The sequence below is a fragment of the Hyperolius riggenbachi genome, chromosome 1 (genome assembly GCF_040937935.1).
Source record: "Hyperolius riggenbachi isolate aHypRig1 chromosome 1, aHypRig1.pri, whole genome shotgun sequence".
In the NCBI taxonomy this organism is placed as follows: domain Eukaryota; kingdom Metazoa; phylum Chordata; class Amphibia; order Anura; family Hyperoliidae; genus Hyperolius; species Hyperolius riggenbachi.
Window position 1 is genome coordinate 680,874,611 of NC_090646.1, and position 22,851 is coordinate 680,897,461.

Below are 22,851 nucleotides of genomic sequence, written 5' to 3' on the forward strand. Positions count from 1 at the left end.
CCAGTGTAGGTAGTATGGCCCCAGTGTAGGTAGTATGCCCCCAGTGTAGGTAGTATGGCCCCAGTGTAGTAGCATAGCTGCCCCCAGTGTAGGTAGTATGCCCCAGTGTAGGTAGTATGCCCCCAGTGTAGTAGCATAGCTGCCCCCAGTGTGGGTAGTATGCCCCCAGTGTAGGTAGTATGCCCCCAGTGTAGGTAGTATGCCCCAAGTGTAGGTAGTATGCCCCAGTGTAGGTAGTATGCCCCCAGTGTAGATAGTATGCCCCCAGTGTAGTAGCATAGCTGCCCCCAGTGTAGGTAGTATGCCCCCAGTGTAGGTAGTATGCCCCCAGTGTAGGTAGTATGCCCCCAGTGTAGGTAGTATGCCCCAAGTGTAGGTAGTATGCCCCAGTGTAGGTAGTATGCCCCCAGTGTAGGTAGTATGCCCTCAGTTTAGGTAGTATGCCCCAAATGTAGGTAGTATGCCCCCAGTGTAGGTAGTATGCCCCCAGTGTAGGTAGTGTAGGTAGTATGCCCCCAGTGTAGGTAGTGTAGATAGTATGCCCCCAGTGTAGGTAGTATGCCCCAGTGTAGGTAGTATGCCCCAGTGTAGGTAGTATGCCCCCAGTGTAGATAGTATGCCCCCAGTGTAGGTAGTATGCCCCAGTGTAGGTAGTATGCCCCAGTGTAGGTAGTATGCCCCCAGTGTAGGTAGTATGCCCCAGTGTAGGTAGTATGCCCCAGTGTAGGTAGTATGCCCCAGTGTAGGTAGTATGCCCCCAGTGTAGGTAGTATGCCCCAGTGTAGGTAGTGTGCCCCCAGTGTAGGTAGTGTGCCCCCAGTGTAGGTAGTATGCCCCAGTGTAGGTAGTATGCCCCAGTGTAGTAGCATAGCTGCCCCCAGTGTAGATAGTATGCCCCAGTGTAGGTAGTATGCCCCAGTGTAGGTAGTATGCCCCCAGTGTAGGTAGTGTAGATAGTATGCCCCCAGTGTAGGTAGTGTAGATAGTATGCCCCCAGTGTAGGTAGTGTAGATAGTATGCCCCCAGTGTAGGTAGTATGCCCCCAGTGTAGGTAGTGTAGGTAGTATGCCCCCAGTGTAGGTAGTATGCCCCAGTGTAGGTAGTGTGCCCCCAGTGTAGGTAGTATGCCCCAGTGTAGGTAGTATGCCCCAGTGTAGTAGCATAGCTGCCCCCCAGTGTAGGTAGTATGCCCCAGTGTAGGTAGTATGCCCCAGTGTAGTAGCATAGCTGCCCCCAGTGTAGGTAGTATGCCCCAGTGTAGGTAGTATGCCCCCAGTGTAGGTAGTGTAGATAGTATGCCCCCAGTGTAGGTAGTGTAGATAGTATGCCCCCAGTGTAGATAGTATGGCCCCAGTGTAGGTAGTATGCCCCAGTGTAGGTAGTATGCCCCAGTGTAGGTAGTATGCCCCAGTGTAGGTAGTATGCCCCAGTGTAGGTAGTATGCCCCAGTGTAGGTAGTATGCCCCCAGTCAACCCCCCCCCCCTTCTGCTGCAGCGGGCCGGGCAGAGACTGACTCACCTGATTTCCACGCTCCAGCACCGACATCACACTTCTATCCCCGCCTCCACTCCATCTGTAGTTAGAGCAGGGCTACAAGAAAATGGCCACCGATTGTCCGCATTTGCAGTCCTGCTCTAATTACAGACAGAGAGGATGCAGGGAGAGCTGGCGCCCTGAGTGACCGCTCCGGTCGCTCATATCAAAGGCCGGCCCTGATGACATTTCGCAACTCTGGTAGATTTTAATCACGTTTTACCTCATGAGGTAAATTATGAGGTAATTCACGAGATAATTTGCATTCATTTTACAGAAAATAGCTATCCTCATGGAAATTAGGGGGTTAGCACATAACTTACAGATCGGTTTAAAGGGAACCTAAACTGAGAGGGATATGGATGTCTCCTTTTAAACAATACCAGTTGCCTGGCTGTCCTGCTGATCTCTTTGGCTGCAGTAGAGCTGAATCACACACCTGAAACAAGCATGCAGCTAATCCAGTCTGACTTCAGTCAGAGCACCTGATCTGCATGCTTGTTCAGGGACTGTGGCTAAAAGTATTAGAGGCACAGGATCAGCGGGAGAGTCAGGCAAGTGGTAGTATTTTAAAAGGAAAGATCCACAGCCTTCTCAGTTTAGGTTCCCTTTAAGACCTGCCTGTACCTGGAGGTAAAGTCAATTTGTAGGCATTTTGCAGTTTTTAGTGGAGTTCTTATTGCTGTTTTAGTGTTGTTCCTATTCAGGCTGTATAATAGAAAAGAATAGTAGAAATAAAACTCAAAATATTAACTAGATTTCTGCTTTATAAGGGATATACTATTCATAGGTTGCTAGTGCTACATAATCAAATACACCCCCCTCCCCCCCCCCCCCCCCTCAAAGAAAGAAAAAAAAAAAAAACATCTTCCAAAGACTATCCTAAGTTATGGAAGAGAATGAAAGACTACTATTATTTATTTACTGCATGCTTACCGCAAAATACCTCATGCTTTACCTCACTTTATGCATTTATCTCATGCTGTACCTCATGTTCAGAAATGGAGAAAAATCTTTCAGAATTGCTAAAAAAAAAAAAGAGGAACATACCTCATGAGGTATTTTACCTACAAAAATATTTACCTCACACAGCTACTGGAATTGAGGCCAACATGGCTAGAGTACATTCTAGAGCATTCAGGGACCCCTGAGAGCAGTATAGTAATGGCAGCAGGGGGGGCATGGAATTCGAGCAGAGGGGCCTGCTCTTCAGTTTGCCTCAGGGCCCCGCTGCCCCAGGACCCCTTAAACCGGCACTGGTGGGCGGGGAGGAGAGCAGGAGCTGCTCAGGAGGGAGGATGGAGCAGAGCTCTAGCTATACTAAGGATAGCTGCTAGAGCTGCGGCAGATGCCACCATGAACTCCCCCAGGGAGTCGTCGACTCCACCTCCTCTTGGAGCACCGGAGGAGGGAAATTGCCCCTTGTACATGGATTGGACAAGGGCTCTGGGGAGAGGGGTAGGTTAGGCCGCCCCTCCCCCCTGGAGCCCCCCACCATACCATGAACCATGTGGGCTTGTATAGCTCAGGGTGCAAAGCCCCACGCTGCCTGGGCTCCACATTCTGGCAATCTAGGGGTTAAAGGGCCTTGTAGCGGGGGGCCCCATGTCATTATTTTTTTACATCTCCCACACTCTGAACAAAAAAAATGGTCTAAAAAATTGGTAAAGTTGGCAGGGATCCTTATACAGCCATATCATATTGTGGCTGTATAACAATTCCTGGCCAAAGGGTTTCCACTTCCATGGGGTTTCTAGGGGGTCCGGACTCCCTGGAAACAGGACATGAAATTCACTGCTCTTTCTTTTGATACATGTAACTTTACATTACCGTTACATTGATACATCATCTGTCACTTACCTCATTTAAATATATACCGTATATACTCGCATACAAGCCGAATTTTTGACCCCCAAAAAGGGGGCCAAAAGTTGGGGGGTCGGCTTGTATGCGAGTCATGTTGGTCCGCGGGTCCCCCCCCTCCACTGGTCCGCGGGTCCCCCGCTCCCCCCAAGGCCGCCGCCGCTGCTATTACCTTTCCGCATCTTCTAGTCCCCTCTCCGTGCTTGTAAACATCCACAGCAGCGCGCCCGGCGCTGCTACTGTGACGAGGCAGGAGGCAGGAAAGAGCGTCCTGTTACTATGGGAACCGCTCTTTCCTGGCTCGCCGCTCGTCACAGTAGCAGCGCCGGGCGCGCTGCTGTGGATGTTTACAAGCACGGAGAGGGGAATAGAAGATACGGAAAGGTAATAGCAGCGGCCGTGGGCGGAGCGGACCAGCTAGCTATACTGTCCGCTATACTAGCTAAACTGGGGCACATTACTAGCTATACTGAGCACTATACTAGCTATACTGAGCACTATACTAGGTATACTGAGCACTATACTAGCTAAACTGGGGCACTATACTAGCTAAACTGGGGCACATTACTAGCTATACTGAGCACTATACTAGCTAAACTGGGGCACATTACTAGCTATACTGAGCACTATACTAGCTAAACTGGGGCACATTACTAGCTATACTGAGCGCTATACTAGCTAAACTGGGGCACATTACTAGCTATACTGAGCACTATACTAGCTAAACTGGGGCACATTACTAGCTATACTGAGCGCTATACTAGCTAAACTGGGGCACATTACTAGCTACACTGAGCACTATACTAGCTAAACTGGGGCACATTACTAGCTATACTGAGCACTATACTAGCTAAACTGGGGCACATTACTAGCCATACTGAGCGCTATACTAGCTAAACTGGGGCACATTACTAGCTAAACTGAGCACTATACTAGCTATACTGAGCACTATACTAGCTAAACTGAGCACTATACTAGCTAGACTGAGCACTATACTAGCTATACTGGGCACTATACTAGCTATACTGGGGCACTTTACTAGCTATACTGAGCACTATAATAGCTATACTGGGCACTATACTAGCTATACTGGTGCACTACCTACCTATACTGGGCACTTTACTAGCTATACTGGGACACACTAGGGGAATAAGGCGGCCAGCATTTCCTACCCCCGGCTTATATGGGGGTCAATCATTTTTCCCTGGTTTTTCAGGTAAAAGTTGGGGGTCGGCTTATATGCGGGTCGGCTTATATGCGAGTATATACGGTACTTTTTTCAGAATTTTAAAATCAGTTTTCTCCAAAATTATAAGATCTTGATTTTTTCCCTTTTGTTCCCATTGTCCTCCTTAAAGGGGAACTGCAGCCTAAACAAACATACTGTTATTAAGTTACATTAGATATGTTAATTAGAATAGATAGGTAATATAATCTTGTACCCTCCCTATTTTAAAAGAACAGGCAAATGTTTGTGATTTAATGGGGGCACCCATCTTTTTAGTTGAAAGGAGGTGACAGGGAGCATGAGACACAGTTCCAACTGTCCTGTGTCCTGATAACCCCTCCCAGCTACATGCGCTAGGCTTCAAATGTCAAATTCAAAATATAAAAAAAAAAAATTGCACCAAAACAGCAGAAAGAGAACAACAACATCAGAAATCCCACCATGCTTTGCACAGCATAAGGGGAAAACTGCCCGGGCAGTTTTCTTCTGTGCAGCTAAAAATGAGGCTTGTATAAGGGAAACAAAGTTCTGATGCTGTGAAACTGTTAAAGAACCACCAAGCCTTTTCAGTGCTGCTGAGTTGATTTTTAGTCCGGAGGTTCACTTTAACATACCCTACAAATTTGGTTTTTCAGGTTTTGCTATTAACCACTCAAAGTCAGCGGCGATTGACTTTAATGTAAAATTTTTAAAAACATTTTGTGTTAGGTGCGAATGGCAAACAGCCCAAGTTTGCCGGGAACTGTCCACCGACAAACTGTTTGGGTCATCTCTACTGGTCACCACTTTTGGACCTAAATCTAAAGGAAGAGACGCTAAGGGCTTGATTCACAAAGCAGTAATAACTGTTATCATGGCTGTGAAAAAGTGCTTTGCGCGCGCTTTAGCGCGTTTTCGGCCGGAAAAACGGTTTTCGCACAGAAAAAAACGGTCATTGCGTGCAAAAGTAATGCAAATTTATCGCACGAACGCGGAACATTAAAGCGCAAAAAAATTGCGTTATTGCGTGAACGCGAAATTTTGCACGTGATAACAGTTATTACTGCTTTGTGAATCAAGCCATAATTATGGTACAGCAATATCACTAATAATATAAATGGGAAAGTTTGGATGTTTGGATGTTTGTTACTCGATCACGCAACAATGGCTGATCGGATGTGAATGGAATTTGGCACACACATAGTACATTACCTGGAATAACATATAGGATACTTTTTATTCCCATAACCAAAAAGGGGGCGGAGCCAAATACAACTTCCACTGGGAAAATGTAAACTGTAGCCATTCTTACACTTACATTGGCAGGGTTCCCATACTTTGCACAGGGGGAGTCTACAAAAGCCAATCACAATTCACCTACTGATTTTCAAGGGGAATATTTAATTGCTGCCATTCTTGCACTGTTAATGGCACAGGCCTCAAACCTGCTACAGTTGGTCATTGAGTGACTGGGGTTCAAATTCAATAAAAGGGGGTGGAGCCACAGCCAATTAGATTTGTTTCATTTCAATGCAAATTATTGATGCCAAAGACCGCAAAGCTCACAAACTTGGTCACTGAGCAATTATCTGTAAGGCCTGGTTCACATTAGCGTTCGCTGTCCGGATTCGCCGGGTCGGATCCGGACCGTATACTGTACAAACGGAACATACGTTCCGCATAGCAATGTAAAGTCTATGCGGACGTACACATGCGTCCGTTCCGTACAGAATGGAGCCGGATCGGATCCGGACTCCGGGCACTTTCCCAACATGCGCTATTTTTCGGGCCGGATCCTGACCCGAACATGCGGCCATGCTGTGCAATGAGAAACGGACGTTTCTCATCACACTGGCAATAGGACCGGATGCATCCAGCACCGGTCCTATGCCACTTGGGGGCCCGGACTACATGCCGGTATCCCCCATGCTTGCAGTGCCTTTCTGGCACTGCAATGTATCTAGTTCCGGCTACTTTATTGTAGCTGGAACTGATACATTCCGGATCCGCAACTTGTGGCAACTTGTGGCCACTGCAGAGACCCGTACGGTCTCTTTGCGGCCCCCGGACCCTCGGACACTTGCGGACTCGAACTGCAAGTGTGAAAGGGGCCTTAGGGTTATAAAAAGTGGGCGGAGCCAACACCACCCAAATACATACCCGGGCAACGCCGGGCCATCGGCTAGTGTTTTATAAGTAAAGTACAGTAATATTTATAGTACATTTAAATTGAATCATCCACAATGCAATAGTTAATTATTATTCTTTATTTGATTTATATAGAGTCAACAGATAACACAACCCTGGACGGGATAACAGACAATGATAGTAGTGGTGGTGAAAGAGAATACAGTACAGGTAATCTCACTAATATTATAAATGGGAAAGTTTGGATGTTTGTTACTCAATCACACAACAATGGCTGAACGAATTTGAATGACATTTTGCACACACACAGTACATTACCTGGAATAACATATAGGATACTTTTCATCCCCATAACCAAAAAGGCGGAGACAAATACAAATTTCACTGTAATGGCAGAGGCCTCAAACCCGCTACAATCAATCACTAAAAAGACTGAGCCACAAACAACCAATCAGATTGTTTTTCTGAATAAACTGCTTCCATTCACACAATTTTGATGCCAGGAACCTGAAAGCTCAAAACTTGGTCATTGAGTGACTGTGTGTCCAGGTTACAAAAAGTGGGTGGAGCCAAAAACATATTTCCCTGGGAAAATGTAAACTGCAGCCCTTCTTCACTGTTAATGGCAGGGTTCTCAAACTTTGCACAGCTGGATACTGGGTGACAGGGATTAATATTCAGAAAAAGAGGGTGGAGCTTACAAAAGCCAATCAAAATGTATCTATTAATTTTCAAGGGGAATATTTCATTGCTGCCATTCTTGCACTGTTAATGGCACATGCCTCAAACCTGGTACAGTTGGTCATTGGGTGACTGGGGTTCAAATTCAGAAAATGGGGGTGGAGCTACAGCCAATCATATTTGTTTTGTTTCAGGCTAGATTCACAGTGGGACGTTGCTTTTTGATGCGACGTTAAGCTTACAACGCAACGCTCCCAAAAAGAGGCAACGCAGCATTACCGTCGCATACAGCAGATACAGTAAAAAATACAGGCAATGAAAAGTATGCTTCCAAGTCATTACTGAGCATGTGCAAACAGTCCAACGCAGCTAATAACGTGTATAACGCACAGCATGCAGCACTTTTACTTAACGTGCAGCGTTAGACACCAACGCAACGTGTGCACTGTGAACAGGGCATTGATTTTTCGTTTAACGCGCGACTTTAACGTCCCACTGTGAACTTAGCCTCAATGCAAATTATTGTTGCCAAAGACCGCAAAGCTCACAAACTAGGTCATTGAATAATTGTATACATCAAATACATACCCGGGCAATGCCAGGCCATCAGATAGTGTGTGTGTGTGTGTGTGTGTATGTATATATATATATATATATATATATATATATATATATATATATATATATATATATATATATATATATGTATATATGTATATATGTATATGTATATGTGTATATATATATATATATATATATATATATATATATATATATATATATATATATATATATATACACAGTGCTGCCCATAATTATTCATATCAGTGGCAAATTTTGTCTTAAATTTACTTTTTTTCAACCAGCAAGTAATTTTTTTGCCGGGAAATGACACAGGTGTAGAGATGGCTCAAACCTCAGATTTTGGGTCCACGGAACGCGGACACGAACTTTCGCAAAAGTCCGTGAACCAGCGAACGCAGAGAACAGCCATAGACTTCAATGGGCAGGTGAACTTTAAAAACTACAAACAGTGAGGCTCAAATCCGAACTTTGGGTGAATCCCAGATACCTGTGCGGGGTGGGCGGGGGGCGGGGGGGTCAAGCTTACCTGTCTGCCGTCTTCTTCGTCCGTCCCTCGGCGCCTCCCACGATGCAATCCAAGTGGCGGTCATGTGATTACAAACACTTCCTCCTTCTGGGTTGAAGGAGGAAGTGTTTGTACTCATGTGACGCACGTGGAACGCATCATAGGAGGCACCGAGGGACGGACAAAGAAGACGTCAGAGAGGTAAGATTGACCCCCCCACCTGCCCAGCCCGCACAGGTTTACTGGGTGATATCCAGATAGCAACTATCCGGATTCACCCAAAGTTCGGATTTCAGCATCACTGACTACAAGCACTGTTTCCGGCCACAAAAGTGATGGAAAAGATGTTTCAAGGGGTCTAACACCTGGAGGGGGGCATGGCGGAGTGGGATACACGCCAAAAGTCCCGGGGAAAATTACGGATTTGATGCACAGCAGGGTTATAATCCCTAAAGGGCAGAAATCACATTGTATTGCTAAATTGGAGGCATAAAGTGCTTGAAAACATCTTGCGTGTGTATACATGGATCAGGTAGTGTAAGTAGTGTACTGCTTCACACTGACAGACCAAACTCACTGTGTAACGCACCGCAAACAGCTGTTTGCGTAGTGATGGCCGTGCTGGACTGGTGCACAACATGGTGAGATTGCAGGCGATGGCGGTTTTCCAGCCCATATGGTAGGGCTGAGGTAGCTGTGTGGGACTACAAATCCCAGCTGGCCTGGCTGGCAACTGTCCGTGGGCTCTATGTACAGTATGCAGTGTCACCCAGAAAGACAGCTATGCTTTAGTAAGTTAAATCACAAATACAGTGAAAAAATATGCAATGGTAATACAGAGTATGGGCCTGGCACAGTACAGCAACTACACCCAGTTGTGACAGGGCTGTATCTCTAATGCCTGTCTGTGGTGGTCACACAAAATAAAAAAACAGATCAGAAGAATATTAGCTCTCAAAAGAGCTTTTTGTGGGGTGCTTTCAGCAACAACACTGAGCGAGGAGCAAGCTAGCAACAGCCTAACTAACACTTTCCCTTGCTCTCCAGTAAGCTCTCCCTGCTCTCACTATAGCAAGATCAGCAGATTGAGAAGATGGCCGACGTTGCTGTGTTTTTATAGGGGGGGGGGGGGGTCCGAGGGTGAGAGCAGCCCGATTTGCTGCCATTTGTCTGCTGACTGTGATGTAGAGGGTCAAAGTTTAACCTAATAATGAGGTATAGGAGGCGGGTCGAACGCGCCATGTGTCCACTACCCGCCACGGGCGTGGATAGCTGATAGCTGCGCGTAATACCCGCTGGGAAAACCGTTCTGACCATCTCTACATAGGTGTCTCCCAAAAGATAATAAGACAAGAGGCATTATTGTGAACCCCCCCCCAAAAAAAAATAAAAAAAATTCTCAGCTTTTATTTACATCTGAGCAAAAAGTGTCTAGTCCAAAATTATTCATACCCTTCTCAATAATCAATAGAAAAGCCTTTATTGGCTATTACAGCAATCAAACGCTTCCTATAATTGCAGACCAGCTTTTTGCATGTCTCCTCAGGTATTTTTGCCCATTCATCTTTACAATAAGCTCCAAATCTTTCAGGTTGGAGGGTCTTCTTGCCATCACCCTGATCTTTAGCTCCCTCCACAGATTCTCAATAGAGATGGCCCGAATGGTTCGCCCACAAACTAGTTCGCGCGGACTTCCGTTGTTCGCGTCCGCAGCGAACCGTGAACATATGGGTACGTTCGCCCCGCCCCCTATACCTTGTCATTAGGCTAAACTTTGACCTTCTACATCACAGTGAGCAGACACATGGCAGCCAATCAGGCTGCACTCCCTCCTGGACCCCCCCCTTATAAAAGGCAGCCGCGTCGGCCATGTTCTCAGTCTGTCTTCTGCCTGCTTAGTGAGAGAAGGGAGAGACATTGTTGTTCAGTGATTAACCCCTTCACTATCACTACACTATTGTTATATATTGTTAATTAGCTTGATTTCATTGTGTGACAGTCAGAGTGTGTGCTGCAGGACTGCTGCAGCTGCTATGTGTCTGTGTGTGTGCTGTGCACAGACCAGGCCAGCTGCTGCCTGCTGGCCAGCTATTAGCCTTAGCTAGCTACAGTATAGGTTAGGGATTAGGGAATAGGATTACTGTGTTATTGTGTAGTTAGTACTGTAGTACTGCAGTCAAGGCTAGTAGATGTAGCTTACTACAGAACTGCTGTGCTGCTGAGCAGTGCCAGTGTGACAAGTTAGTGTCGTCTCCTCTGCTGTCTGACTGTCACTCAGCACGTGGCACTTGGCATGTGGCCCTTGGCACATGTAGCGTGGCACTTGGCACTTTGCACTTAGCCAAGTGCCATGTTCAAAGTTCCACGTGCAAAGTGCCACATGCAAAGTGCAAAGTGACACGTCCGGCAGGCTCCTGGCAGACGTTACACCTGCTGCATTGCCCTGCTCCTGCTGCCTGTGCTGCTCACACCGCCAGGGTACCACAGGCCACTGCTGCTGTGCTGATACCACCTATATTTAACCCAAAACACAATTGCTGCGTCATTTTTGGAGGTGTCTGGGCTGAAAACTGCCATGTCCCAGTTGTGCGGTTGGACTTTGGACACAATGGCCTCAATTCACTAAGCTTAACTCCTGTCTTTAATAACTCTTCTGAGCTGTTTTACAGTTAGTTATCACCATGGTGATATAATTGTGATAACTGTAAAACAGCTCAGAAGAGTTATTAAAGACAGGAGTTAAAGAGAAACTCCGACCAAGAATTGAACTTTATCCCAATCAGTAGCTGATACCCACTTTTACATGAAAAATATAATGATTTTCACAAACAGACCATCAGGGGGCGCTGTATGACTGATTTTGTGCTGAAACCCCTCCCACAAGAGGCTCTGGTACCGTACGGTACTCTGGGCAAACTGCCACAATGTAACAATGACACACACAGGAAATGGCTGTTTATAGCTGTCTGTTAAAGCCAGAACAGCTACATAATCTGCCCACAGTAACAATGTCACCATGTAATACATGTCAGAATGTGAATCTGGGAGAGGAAAGATTTTACAATGAGCAAACTCTGACTAAATCATGTATACATAATTATTGTAAAAATTAAGCACCTTTTTATATTAAATTATTTTCACTGGAGTTCCTCTTTAAGCTTAGTGAATTGAGGCCAATGTGGGCTGCACGACCGCTGTCTGGAACCTAGTCCTTATGTTAATTGACAGCCATTTTTTTGCGGGGAGGGGGGATTTTAAGTCCCCACATCATCAATTAGTGTTCCCCTTTAAAAAATAATGATGCTACATGCCTCATTTATCCTAAAAAAACATTTTTACAGCAATTTAAAGGCCACTTCTGGTTTTTCTATCCGGATATCCGAATTTGCCCGGATACTCCGGATACTGAGGTCAGATATCCGATTCGGATCTGGATCAGAAAATTTTGAAATCAGATATCCGACCCGAATCGGATATCTGGGTGTCCAGATCCGAATCCAATCCGGATTTTGAAAAGGGGTATCCGAGCAGCACTGCTGCCTACCTAATACTTGGGGGCACCTCAAGCTAATCAATGTTGAGGGTACTTCTTATTACCTGATTCTAAGAGGCACCTGTGGCTACCTACACCCGATAGGGGAAGTAGGGGGTAGGTGGAAGCTGGGACAGCCAGCACACATGCAGTGCGGTTTGGCAGGGGTAGGTGGTTTCATGGACAAGTGTAGGGTGCCAGATCACCTGTGCCTATGGGCTCCTGTGATGTAATTCCAGGCCTGCTCTGAGATTATCTATCACCAGTCCCAAGATCAATAGGACCCTGACAAATACGGATGGCTTGTGACAGTGAGCAAGTGATGGGCGAACCGCCAAGGAATTCAATGGCCAGGGGAGTTCTATAACCTATAGGAGCTGTCTCTCACCACAAAACACCTGGATGGTGGCATGTCGGACGGGAATCCATGGCAAAAGTTCCAAGAAAAATTACATTGTTTACGCAGAGTCAGGTTTTTAATCTCTAAAGGGCAGAAATCCCAGTGCATTCCTAAACTTGTAAAGTTAAGTGCTTTAAAACATCTGGCGCGTGTAGTGTAAGGGTTAGGCCCGACCATCTGCCTCGGCCAAGAACCATCTACTGTGCGAACAAGGCATAAAGCAATCCTGAAATGTGGTGAAAAATATATAGATGCCCCTGGATAGTCGGGAGGTTTCCCATATCTTTGCACGATATATATCACTTCAACACTGATTCCCTCTAAACATATTCAACCCAGTGGGATGAATATGTTTGTTCAGAGTGTGAATGCGGCCCTGAATGGGAGTGTCCGTACCGCGCATGTCTGAGTAAAGTGTGTGCAGAGCCAGCAGAATGAAAGTGCTTGTATATGGCTTTTTTCCTCTGTGCATGAGCATATTCGCACATGTGCCGCACTCATCCGGGTCCATGGTTGCACACAGAAGACACTTAGGCCCCATTTACACTTAATCAGTTGCTCTCAGTTATAACTGAAAGGACAACTGATTTTCAAAGTAAGTCCCATGTTTCACAAAGGCACAGTTCACACTTAAAGAGACTCTGAAGCGAGAATAAATCTCGCTTCAGAGCTCATAGTTAGCAGGGGCATGTGTGCCCCTGCTAAACCGCCGCTATTGCGCCGCTAAACGGGGGTCCCTTCACCCTCAAAACCCCCCCTGCAACACTTGGTCGCAGACTTGGTCGCTCACGGAGGCAGGGCTAACGGCTGCAGCCCTGCCTCAAGTCGCGTCTATCAGCGGCGCATTGCCCCCTCTCTTCCGCCCCTCTCGGTGAAAGAAGACTGAGAGGGGCGGGGGAGAGGCGGAGATACGCGCTGACAGACGCGCGTGGGGCAGGGCTGCGGCGGTTAGCCCTGCCCCAACCAGGAAGAGCTCCCCCGCTGCACCGAGGGGATTTGGGGGTGAAGGGACCCCCGTTTAGCGGCGCGATAGCGGCGGTTTAGCAGGGGCACACATGCCCCTGCTATCTATGAGGTCTGAAGCGAGATTTATTCTCGCTTCAGACTCTCTTTAACGCGTTTTAACTGAAATCTTTTTCACAATGCACTGCTATGGAGAAGAAAAAAAAAATGCGCACCAAATGATTAAGTGTAAACGGGGCCTAAGGTTCATGGCACTGAATTACCAGGATCCCTTAAAGGACCACTAGTAGTAGTAGTAAAATAGTGTGCAGGTAAGTAGGGAGGCTGGCTGGTATCTTACTATTTTGGCAGTTAAACTGCTGTTCAGGAAATGCTGTTGAAAACAAAGAAAACCATGAGAATCCCCCATGAGGAGATGGACTGGCCCAAACCTGCCAGTTCTGACAGCCTACGTTTTTTGCGATAGTGGTCTTTTAATGCAGGGTATTATGCGCACATATCCTGGGGCATAACTAAGGAGCTTGGGGCACCAGTGTCAGTTTCACATGGGACCCCAAGTACTCTATTGGTGATGCATACCTGCCAACATTTTGAAATGAGAAAGCAGGACACTTTTAATTAAAACCGCACTGGTCCTTTGGTAACTTTTAAAACATAACCAATATACCCTGCCCATGGGTGGGGAGGAGGGTGGGGAGGAGGGTGAGGGTGGAGGGGAGGCGGAAAAAATGATTAGGGCTCCAGCCGCGTGGATGTGGGATGTGCAATGTGGGGCCGGCATCATATACATTCCTCCCTCCATCCCTCTGAATGTGCCCCCTGTGTCCCCACTGCTTGCAGAGTAAAGTGTGCGCAGCTGAGCGGGCTGCCACCTTATAATTGATCCACACGTACCGGCAGCCGTCTCTTCTCTGCTTCCTTCCTGTGACGTCACAGGAAGCAGAGTGAAGCCAGATGCCGGTAGATAGCAGATAGATCCCTCTGTGATCGAATCTGATCAAAGAGGGATCGAATGGCGGTCTACACTGAAACCGATTACGCGCGGACAGATCGACGGGAACGATCGATTTTGGACGGAAATCGATTGTTCGGTCAGCGTGATCTCACAGTGATCGAATCTGCTGTATATCGGCGGAAAATCGTGTAAGTGTATGGGCCCCTTTAGCACCCAAATGAATCTCCCTTCCTTTTCCTGACACCAATAGAGCTTTCTTATGGTGGTCCCTGAATGGTGCTGCTGCGCTTTTTTTTTTTTTACATTGATGAAAGATTATTATTTTTAAATCCATATTTCATTGATCCCGCCCCCAAAATAGCCCCTGACTGCGATACATGCACTACCAGGGCTGGATTTAGGCCAAGACCACCTAGGCCATGGCCTAGGACTCTACAGGAGTAAGGGCACCAAAGCAGCAGGCTAAACTGGTAAAGCATTTGCAACCTTGCAAATGCTGCAATGTAGGGAGATCAGGTGATCGCCTGACCGTGGTACTCTGCTACTAGCTGCCTGTGCAGCGGCCACCTTGCTCTCTGTGCATGTTTGCATTGTGGCCGGCAGCTATGGACTTGGGCAGCATTGGAGACGGAAAGGAAGAGGAAACTTCTGCACTGGAGACGAGTGGAGGAGTGACACTGATGGCTGCTGCGGTGTGAAGGTAAGCTGGCTACCTGTACTGAAGGGGGGGGGGACAGGGGGAAGGAGTGATTAAGGGAGTCATCTGGCTACCTATACTAGAGGGAAAGATGAAGGGGTCATACCTATACGAAGGGGGAGGGATCCTCTGGCTACCTATACTGGAGGGGAGGGGTCATCTGGCTACCTATACTGGGGGGATCATCAGGCTACCTATACGAAGGGGGAGGGATCCTCTGGCTACCTATACTGGAGGGAAGGGGGGAGGGGTCATCTGGCTACCTATACTGGGGGGATCATCAGGCTACCTATACGAAGGGGGAGGGATCCTCTGGCTACCTATACTGGAGGGAAGAGGGGTCATCTGGCTACCTATACTGGGGGGATCATCAGGCTACCTATACGAAGGGGGAGGGATCATCTGGCTACCTATACTGGAGGGAAGAGGGGAGGGGTCATCTGGCTACCTATACTGGGGGGATCATCAGGCTACCTATACGAAGGGGGAGGGATCCTCTGGCTACCTATACTGGAGGGAAGGGGGGAGGGGTCATCTGGCTACCTATACTGGGGGGATCATCAGGCTACCTATACGAAGGGGGAGGGATCATCTGGCTACCTATACTGGAGGGAAGAGGGGAGGGGTCATCTGGCTACCTATACTGGGGGGATCATCAGGCTACCTATACAAAGGGGGAGGGATCCTCTGGCTACCTATACTGGAGGGAAGGGGGGAGGGGTCATCTGGCTACCTATACTGGGGGGATCATCAGGCTACCTATACGAAGGGGGAGGGATCCTCTGGCTACCTATACTGAAGGGAAGAGGGGTCATCTGGCTACCTATACTGGGGGGATCATCAGGCTACCTATACGAAGGGGGAGGGATCATCTGGCTACCTATACTGGAGGGAAGAGGGGAGGGGTCATCTGGCTACCTATACTGGGGGGATCATCAGGCTACCTATACGAAGGGGGAGGGATCCTCTGGCTACCTATACTGGAGGGAAGGGGGGAGGGGTCATCTGGCTACCTATACTGGGGGGATCATCAGGCTACCTATACGAAGGGGGAGGGATCATCTGGCTACCTATACTGGAGGGAAGAGGGGTCATCTGGCTACCTATACTGGGGGGATCATCAGGCTACCTATACGAAGGGGGAGGGATCCTCTGGCTACCTATACTGGAGGGAAGGGGGGAGGGGTCATCTGGCTACCTATACTGGGGGGATCATCAGGCTACCTATACGAAGGGGGAGGGATCATCTGGCTACCTATACTGGAGGGAAGAGGGGTCATCTGGCTACCTATACTGGGGGGATCATCAGGCTACCTATACGAAGGGGGAGGGATCATCTGGCTACCTATACTGGAGGGAAGAGGGGAGGGGTCATCTGGCTACCTATACTGGGGGGATCATCAGGCTACCTATACGAAGGGGGAGGGATCCTCTGGCTACCTATACTGGAGGGAAGGGGGGAGGGGTCATCTGGCTACCTATACTGGGGGGATCATCAGGCTACCTATACGAAGGGGGAGGGATCATCTGGCTACCTATACTGGAGGGAAGAGGGGTCATCTGGCTACCTATACTGGGGGGATCATCAGGCTACCTATACGAAGGGGGAGGGATCCTCTGGCTACCTATACTGGAGGGAAGGGGGGAGGGGTCATCTGGCTACCTATACTGGGGGGATCATCAGGCTACCTATACGAAGGGGGAGGGATCATCTGGCTACCTATACTGGAGGGAAGGGGGGATGGTCATCTGGCTACCTATACTGGGGGGATCATCAGGCTACCTATACAAAGGGGGAGGGATCATCTGGCTACCTATACTGGAGGGAAGGGGGAGGGGTCATCTCGCTACCTATACTGAAGGGGGCGGATGGTGACAGTGGCCTTGGGGCACTACACTACACAAATATAGGCATTAGCCTATATATGGGATTAGATTGTGAGCTGTCGGGAGGGACAGTTAAGTGTCAGGAATCTCCTCTGTACAGTGCTGTGCTAGGTCGCAGCACTGTACATCTAGGACAAGGTACATAAAATATCAGCAGCAAGGATATGGAAAGCAATCAGGAGAATGGCCAAGTTCAAGACATTTGCAGACTTGCTATACTAGAGCTGTATACATTTTGCATTACATTTTCATGCAAGCTGATAGCTGACTATATCAGCATCTCACTGACCGTCTCTACTGCTGGATGTTACCGCTAGGCTTGCTCAAATCCAATCCGGGAGATACCCGGATAGTTGATATCCGGATATCTCCCAGTCAAGCTGTGCGGGGGGGGTCAATCTTACCTGATAGCAACTATCCGGGTATCTCCCGGATCGGATTTGAGCAAGCCTGGTTACAGCTAGATTGTAAATATTAAGTGTCTATACTATTAGCAATGAGCTGAAATACAGATGAACCTCCTCAGTACTAAGCTGCATGGCTGTCAGAACCAGGGCCGGATTTGGACTTCCCAGTGCCCTAGGCCCGGTACCACCAACCGCCCCCCCCCCCCCCCCCCCACACACACACACACACACACACACACACTCAGGGTGCATACACACATCAGACCATAGTCTTTGGAAAATGAAGGATCACAGACCAATTTTACCCCCTTCCATGTAGTATGAGGGCCATACCTACAAAGTCTATTCTATGGAGCTGAACTCCCCATCAGATAGAAATCTTTGCAAGATGCTGCACACACAGATGCTGTACACATGCAACAGATCAGTATCTGCAAAAGATCTGTTCCTGCAAAAGATCCGTTTCTGCAAAATGCATTCATAGTCTATGAGATCTGCAGATCTCATACACACCTTGTTTAACAAACATTCATCTGCAGATCAGATCCACCAGGATGGATCTTCAGATCTGCAGATGATTGTCTGATCTGCAGATAATTGTCTGTTAAACAAGGTGTGTATGAGGATCTGCAGATATCATAGACTATGAATGCATTTTGCAGGAACGGATCTTTTGCAGGAACAGATCTTTTGCAGATATTGATCTTTTGAACGTGTTCAGCATCTTGCAAAGATTTTTATCTGATGGGGAGTTCAGCTCCATAGAATAGACTGTGTAGGTATGGCTCTCATACTCCATGGAAGGGGGTAAAATTGGTCTGTGATCTTTCATTTTCCAAAGACTGTGGTCTGATGTGTGTATGAGCCTTTAGGAAAATGAAAGATCACAGACCAATTTTATCCCCTTCCATGTAGTATGAGAGCCATACCTACACAGTCTATTCTATGGAGCTGAACTCCCCATCAGACAGAAATCTTTGCAAGATGCTGCACACAAAGATGCTGTACACATGCAACAGATCAGTATCTGCAAAAGATCTGTTCCTGCAAAATGCATTTATAGTCTATGATATCTGCAGATCATCATACACACCTTGTTTAACAGACATTCATCTGCAGATCCGATCCACCAGGATGGGTTTTCAGATCTGCAGATGATTGTCTGATCTGCAGATGAATGTCAGTTAAACAAGGTGTGTATGATGATCTGCAGATCTCATAGACTATGAATGCAATTTGCAGGAACGGATCTGTGGCAGGAACAGATCTTTTGCAGATACTGATCTTTTGTGTCTGTACAGCATCTGTGTGTGCAGAATCTTGCAAAGATTTTTTTTCTGATGGGGAGTTCAGCTCCATAGAAAAGACTGTGTAGAGTATGGCTCTCATACTACATGAAGGGTGGTAAGATTGGACTGTGATCTTTCTTTTTCCAAAGACTATAGTCTGATATGTGTATGAGCCTTAACGATCACTTGTTTGCAGGATACCTATGAATGTTTTCTCTCTGAATAATGATGAATGATTGTTTTTCCTGTTAGAGCAGTGAGTCCCTAATGCCTGGTACGCACCAGATAGATGGGTTGAATCGATTTTCCGATCACTTATACAAAGTCGATTAGAAAAATGATCAGAAATCAGATTAGACCTGTCAGAAATAATCAATTTGAACCCATCTATCTGATGGCAAATTGCATGGTGTGTACCAGGCATGAAGTAGCAGAGCGGCATTCATCTCCCTCTCTGCTCTTCTGTAATCACAGATCTGTTGCATTTATTTTATAGTATTTATTGTACTTATTCTTTCACAGGTGTTTTTTTTACTGTTTGCCAACACGGTACAAATATATATTTTTTTAATTTTTAGTGTATGTTATTACTTTTGGTATACAAAACAGAATGTAACAATACAAAAGTATACAACAGTACATTTGTAATTATAATTATAGAGAAGTTGTCTATCTCATACTAGACTACTGCTGCCTTTAAAATGAGCCAGCAAGGGGTTAAGATTTAGCTTAGAAGGGGCTGCCATAAATCTCTCTAAGGAAAAAAAACCCTTATCTGTTTAAGATTTACAATCCAGGGGGAGAGAGGAGAAGGAATGGCTCAAGTCATTAACAGAATCTGACCAGCAATACATTGTTTAGCCCAGCTTGAGTTGTAAAGTGGAAATAATTCTGTTAAAAATGTTTACTTTTACTGGATCAGAAATTGTCTACATTGTGATCCATGTTTCTCTCACCCCTGGCAATAAACTGAAGCGTGTATGTTCAGTAGATAGCACTGTCTCATCGCACACCACGAAGTAAGGAAAATACACGGAGCTCTGGAATTCTGACTGTGCGTGTGCAGCAAAGCCTGGGTGCTTTGGAGCAGGAGAAATGATTTATTTTGACATGCAGCCTCTTATCTCTCTCAGGTCCTGCCGCCCTTTTATCCTTCTGATTTTTTTCCGCCCTAGGCCGTGACCTTTTGGCCTGTGCAGAAATCCGGCCCTGGTCAGAACTCTGACCCTGCGATCACTGTGATTGGCTCATATGGTCAGAGCCTATGACACTGGACCCCTGCTTGGTACATAGAGCTCAGCTATCAATGTACAGCTGAGTTAGTGGCGGTGTGTGAGCGTGACTGTGGCCAGAGCATGTAAAGGCAGCATGGCTAAATCTACATCATCACCACAAATACAGCATTGATTTACTATGAGGTCCTGAAGCAACTAATTTGTAATCCTATCTGAGGGTGGTATCAGGTCTTATGGCAAAATCACAAATTGGGGTAATGTGTATCCTTCTCCAAATACTTCCTCTTATGAGTGTGTACCTTACCTTCTATTACCAGATACCACAAGCCCTTCAGAGACTCCTCAGCCTTCAATATCCCCATCTGCATCTTCATTGACAACTCCGGTTTCCTCACCTCCAGCCATGGGCAGTAGCAGCACTGGACATATCACCATAGGCAAATCTGAGAGGTAAGAGCCAAGGGCGCAACTAGAAATCACTGGGCCCCCCTGCAGAAATTTGAGTGCCCCCCCCCCCCCCCCCAGTCAGGGCTGTTTTGGGTGGTAGGAGGGGTCACAGCATGAGGGGAGAGCTTGGCCACACATCGGCGGGGAGGGGGGACAGTCCCCCCCACTCCCTCACCTCGGGCTCTCCCCTCAGCGCTCCCCTCCTGCATTAATCATCAGTGGCAGCAGGCGGGCGGGCAGGACATACCTCCAGCCACTGCGGAGGTCCGATCACTAAGTGCCTCACGCTACTTCCTGTTTAAACAGGAAGTAGCGTCAGACACTTAGAAAGAGGAAGCTCCGATGGTGGAACGCAGGAAGGTATGGGTTCCTGCCCGCTGCCTGCCGCCTGCAGACACTAATTGATGCTGGAGGGAAGCGCTGAGGGGAGAGCCTGAGGTGAGGGAGGGGGGGACCGTCTCCTCCTCCCCGCCAATGTGTGGCTACGCTCTCCCCTTATGCTGCGACCCCTCCTGCCCCTCAAAACGGCCCTGGGCTCCCCAGCAGGTGCATGGCTTGCAGCCCCTATTGTTACGCCCCTGGTAAGAGCTCCAAATAATCCATTGATCTTCTGAGTGGGACAAAAAAAGTTTTTTTTTAATTTTTCTCCATGTTATTCTGCTGCTGTCATCAAACAAGATTGACTACCCCGCGGTCTACTTATCTGGGGCTTCCTCCAGCTCCTTGCAGCTGACATGACGGCCCGGGGTCCCCGCCAGTGCAGAGGCCGACCTCGAGATCGTCCTCTACTGTGCCTGCGCGAACACCGCTGTCATCTCACCATGAGGACAGTTACTCCCACTGCCATCTCACCATGGTGACAGTTACTCCCACTGCCATCTCAGCATGAGGATAGTTACTCCCACTGTCATCTCAGCATGGTGACAGTTACTCCCACTGCCATCTCAGCATGGTGACAGTTACTCCCACTGCCATCTCAGCATGGTGACAATTACTCTCACTGCCATCTCAGCATGAGGACAGTTACTCCCACTGCCATCTCAATATGGTGACAGTTACTCCCACTGCCATCTCAGCATGGTGACAGTTACTCCCACTGCCATCTCAGCATGGTGACAGTTACTCCAACTGCCATCTCAGCATGGTGACAGTTACTCCCACTGCCATCTCACCATGGTGACAGTTACTCCCACTGCCATCTCAGCATGGTGACAGTTACTCCCACTGCCATCTCAACATGGTGACAGTTACTCCCACTGTCATCTCAGCATGGTGACAATTACTCCCACTGCCATCTCAGCATGAGGATAGTTACTCCCACTGCCATCTCAGCATGGTGACAGTTACTCCCACTGCCATCTCAGCATGAGGACAGTAACTCCCACTGCCATCTCAGCATGGCGACAGTTACTCCCACTGCCATCTCAGCATGAGGACAGTTACTCCCACTGCCATCTCAGCATGGTGACAGTTACTCCCACTGCCATCTCAGCATGGTGGCAGCCATATTGATGTTTCAGGAACAGATAAACAACAGTGCAGCAAAGTCTCAGTGTCGCATTACGCAGCACATGGTCGGGTACAACACGCTTTCATATTTAAAACATACGGACATTTTCATAACACCATCATGAAAATGAAAAAAAGGGAACATTTGAAAAGTCGTGAAGCTGACAGAATGCGACCTGAACTTTTCCTCAGGTAAGGAATTGTGTGTGTGCCGCTACTAATAATAAAGTCATGTAAACAAGGAGAGGCAAGAAAACGTGCAGCACTTATCTATATAACCACTTCAGCTCACAGGGTTGTTAACTTCATGCATCCGAGCAACTTTCTCCTCCCATTCATTTGCCAATAACTTTATCACTACTTATCACACTGAAATGATCTATATCTTGTTTTTTCTGCCACTAATTAGGCTTTCTTTGGATGGTACATTTAGCTAACAATTATTTTATTCTAAATGCATTTTAACAGAAACGTTAAGAAAGAAATGGGAAAAATGCATTATTTCTCAGTTTTGGCCATTATAGTTTTAAATTAATACATGCTACCGTAATTGAAACCTATGTATTTTATTTGCCCATTTGTCCTGGTTATTACTGTTTCAATTATGTCCCTATCACAATGTACGGCGCCAATATTTTATTTGAAAATAAAGGTGTATTTTTTCAATTTTCATCCATCACTATTTACAAGCCTATAATTAAAAAAAATATATCCACATACTCTCTTGACATGCATATTTAAAAAGTTCATACACTTAGGTAAATATTTATGTTTTGTTTTTTTTCAATTGTAATTTTTTTTTTTCATTAAAAAAATTATTTGGGTAATTTTTGGTGTGGGGAACTAAACAGCTAATTTTTAAATGTAATCTAATGTATTTATTAATTAAAAAATACATGTGAGTATTAGTATACTAGTTTACAGTCAAAAAAGTCCTGGAAGTGTACGAATCGTACGATGATGCTTCCAGCAACTAAAATGAGGACGGAGAACTTTTTTTTTTGCAG

General features: G+C 46.9%; 1 protein-coding gene across 1 annotated transcript in view; it reads left to right on the forward strand.

Annotated features, from left to right (window-relative positions):
* Positions 1–22,851, forward strand: part of LOC137561360 (uncharacterized) — a 122,987-nt gene that overhangs the window by 40,710 nt on the left and 59,426 nt on the right. The window contains exons 3-4 of the mRNA XM_068272659.1: positions 6,888–6,962; positions 20,206–20,338. Of these exons, the coding sequence (XP_068128760.1) occupies positions 6,888–6,962; positions 20,206–20,338 (208 nt within the window). The remainder of the gene's footprint in view (positions 1–6,887; positions 6,963–20,205; positions 20,339–22,851) is intronic.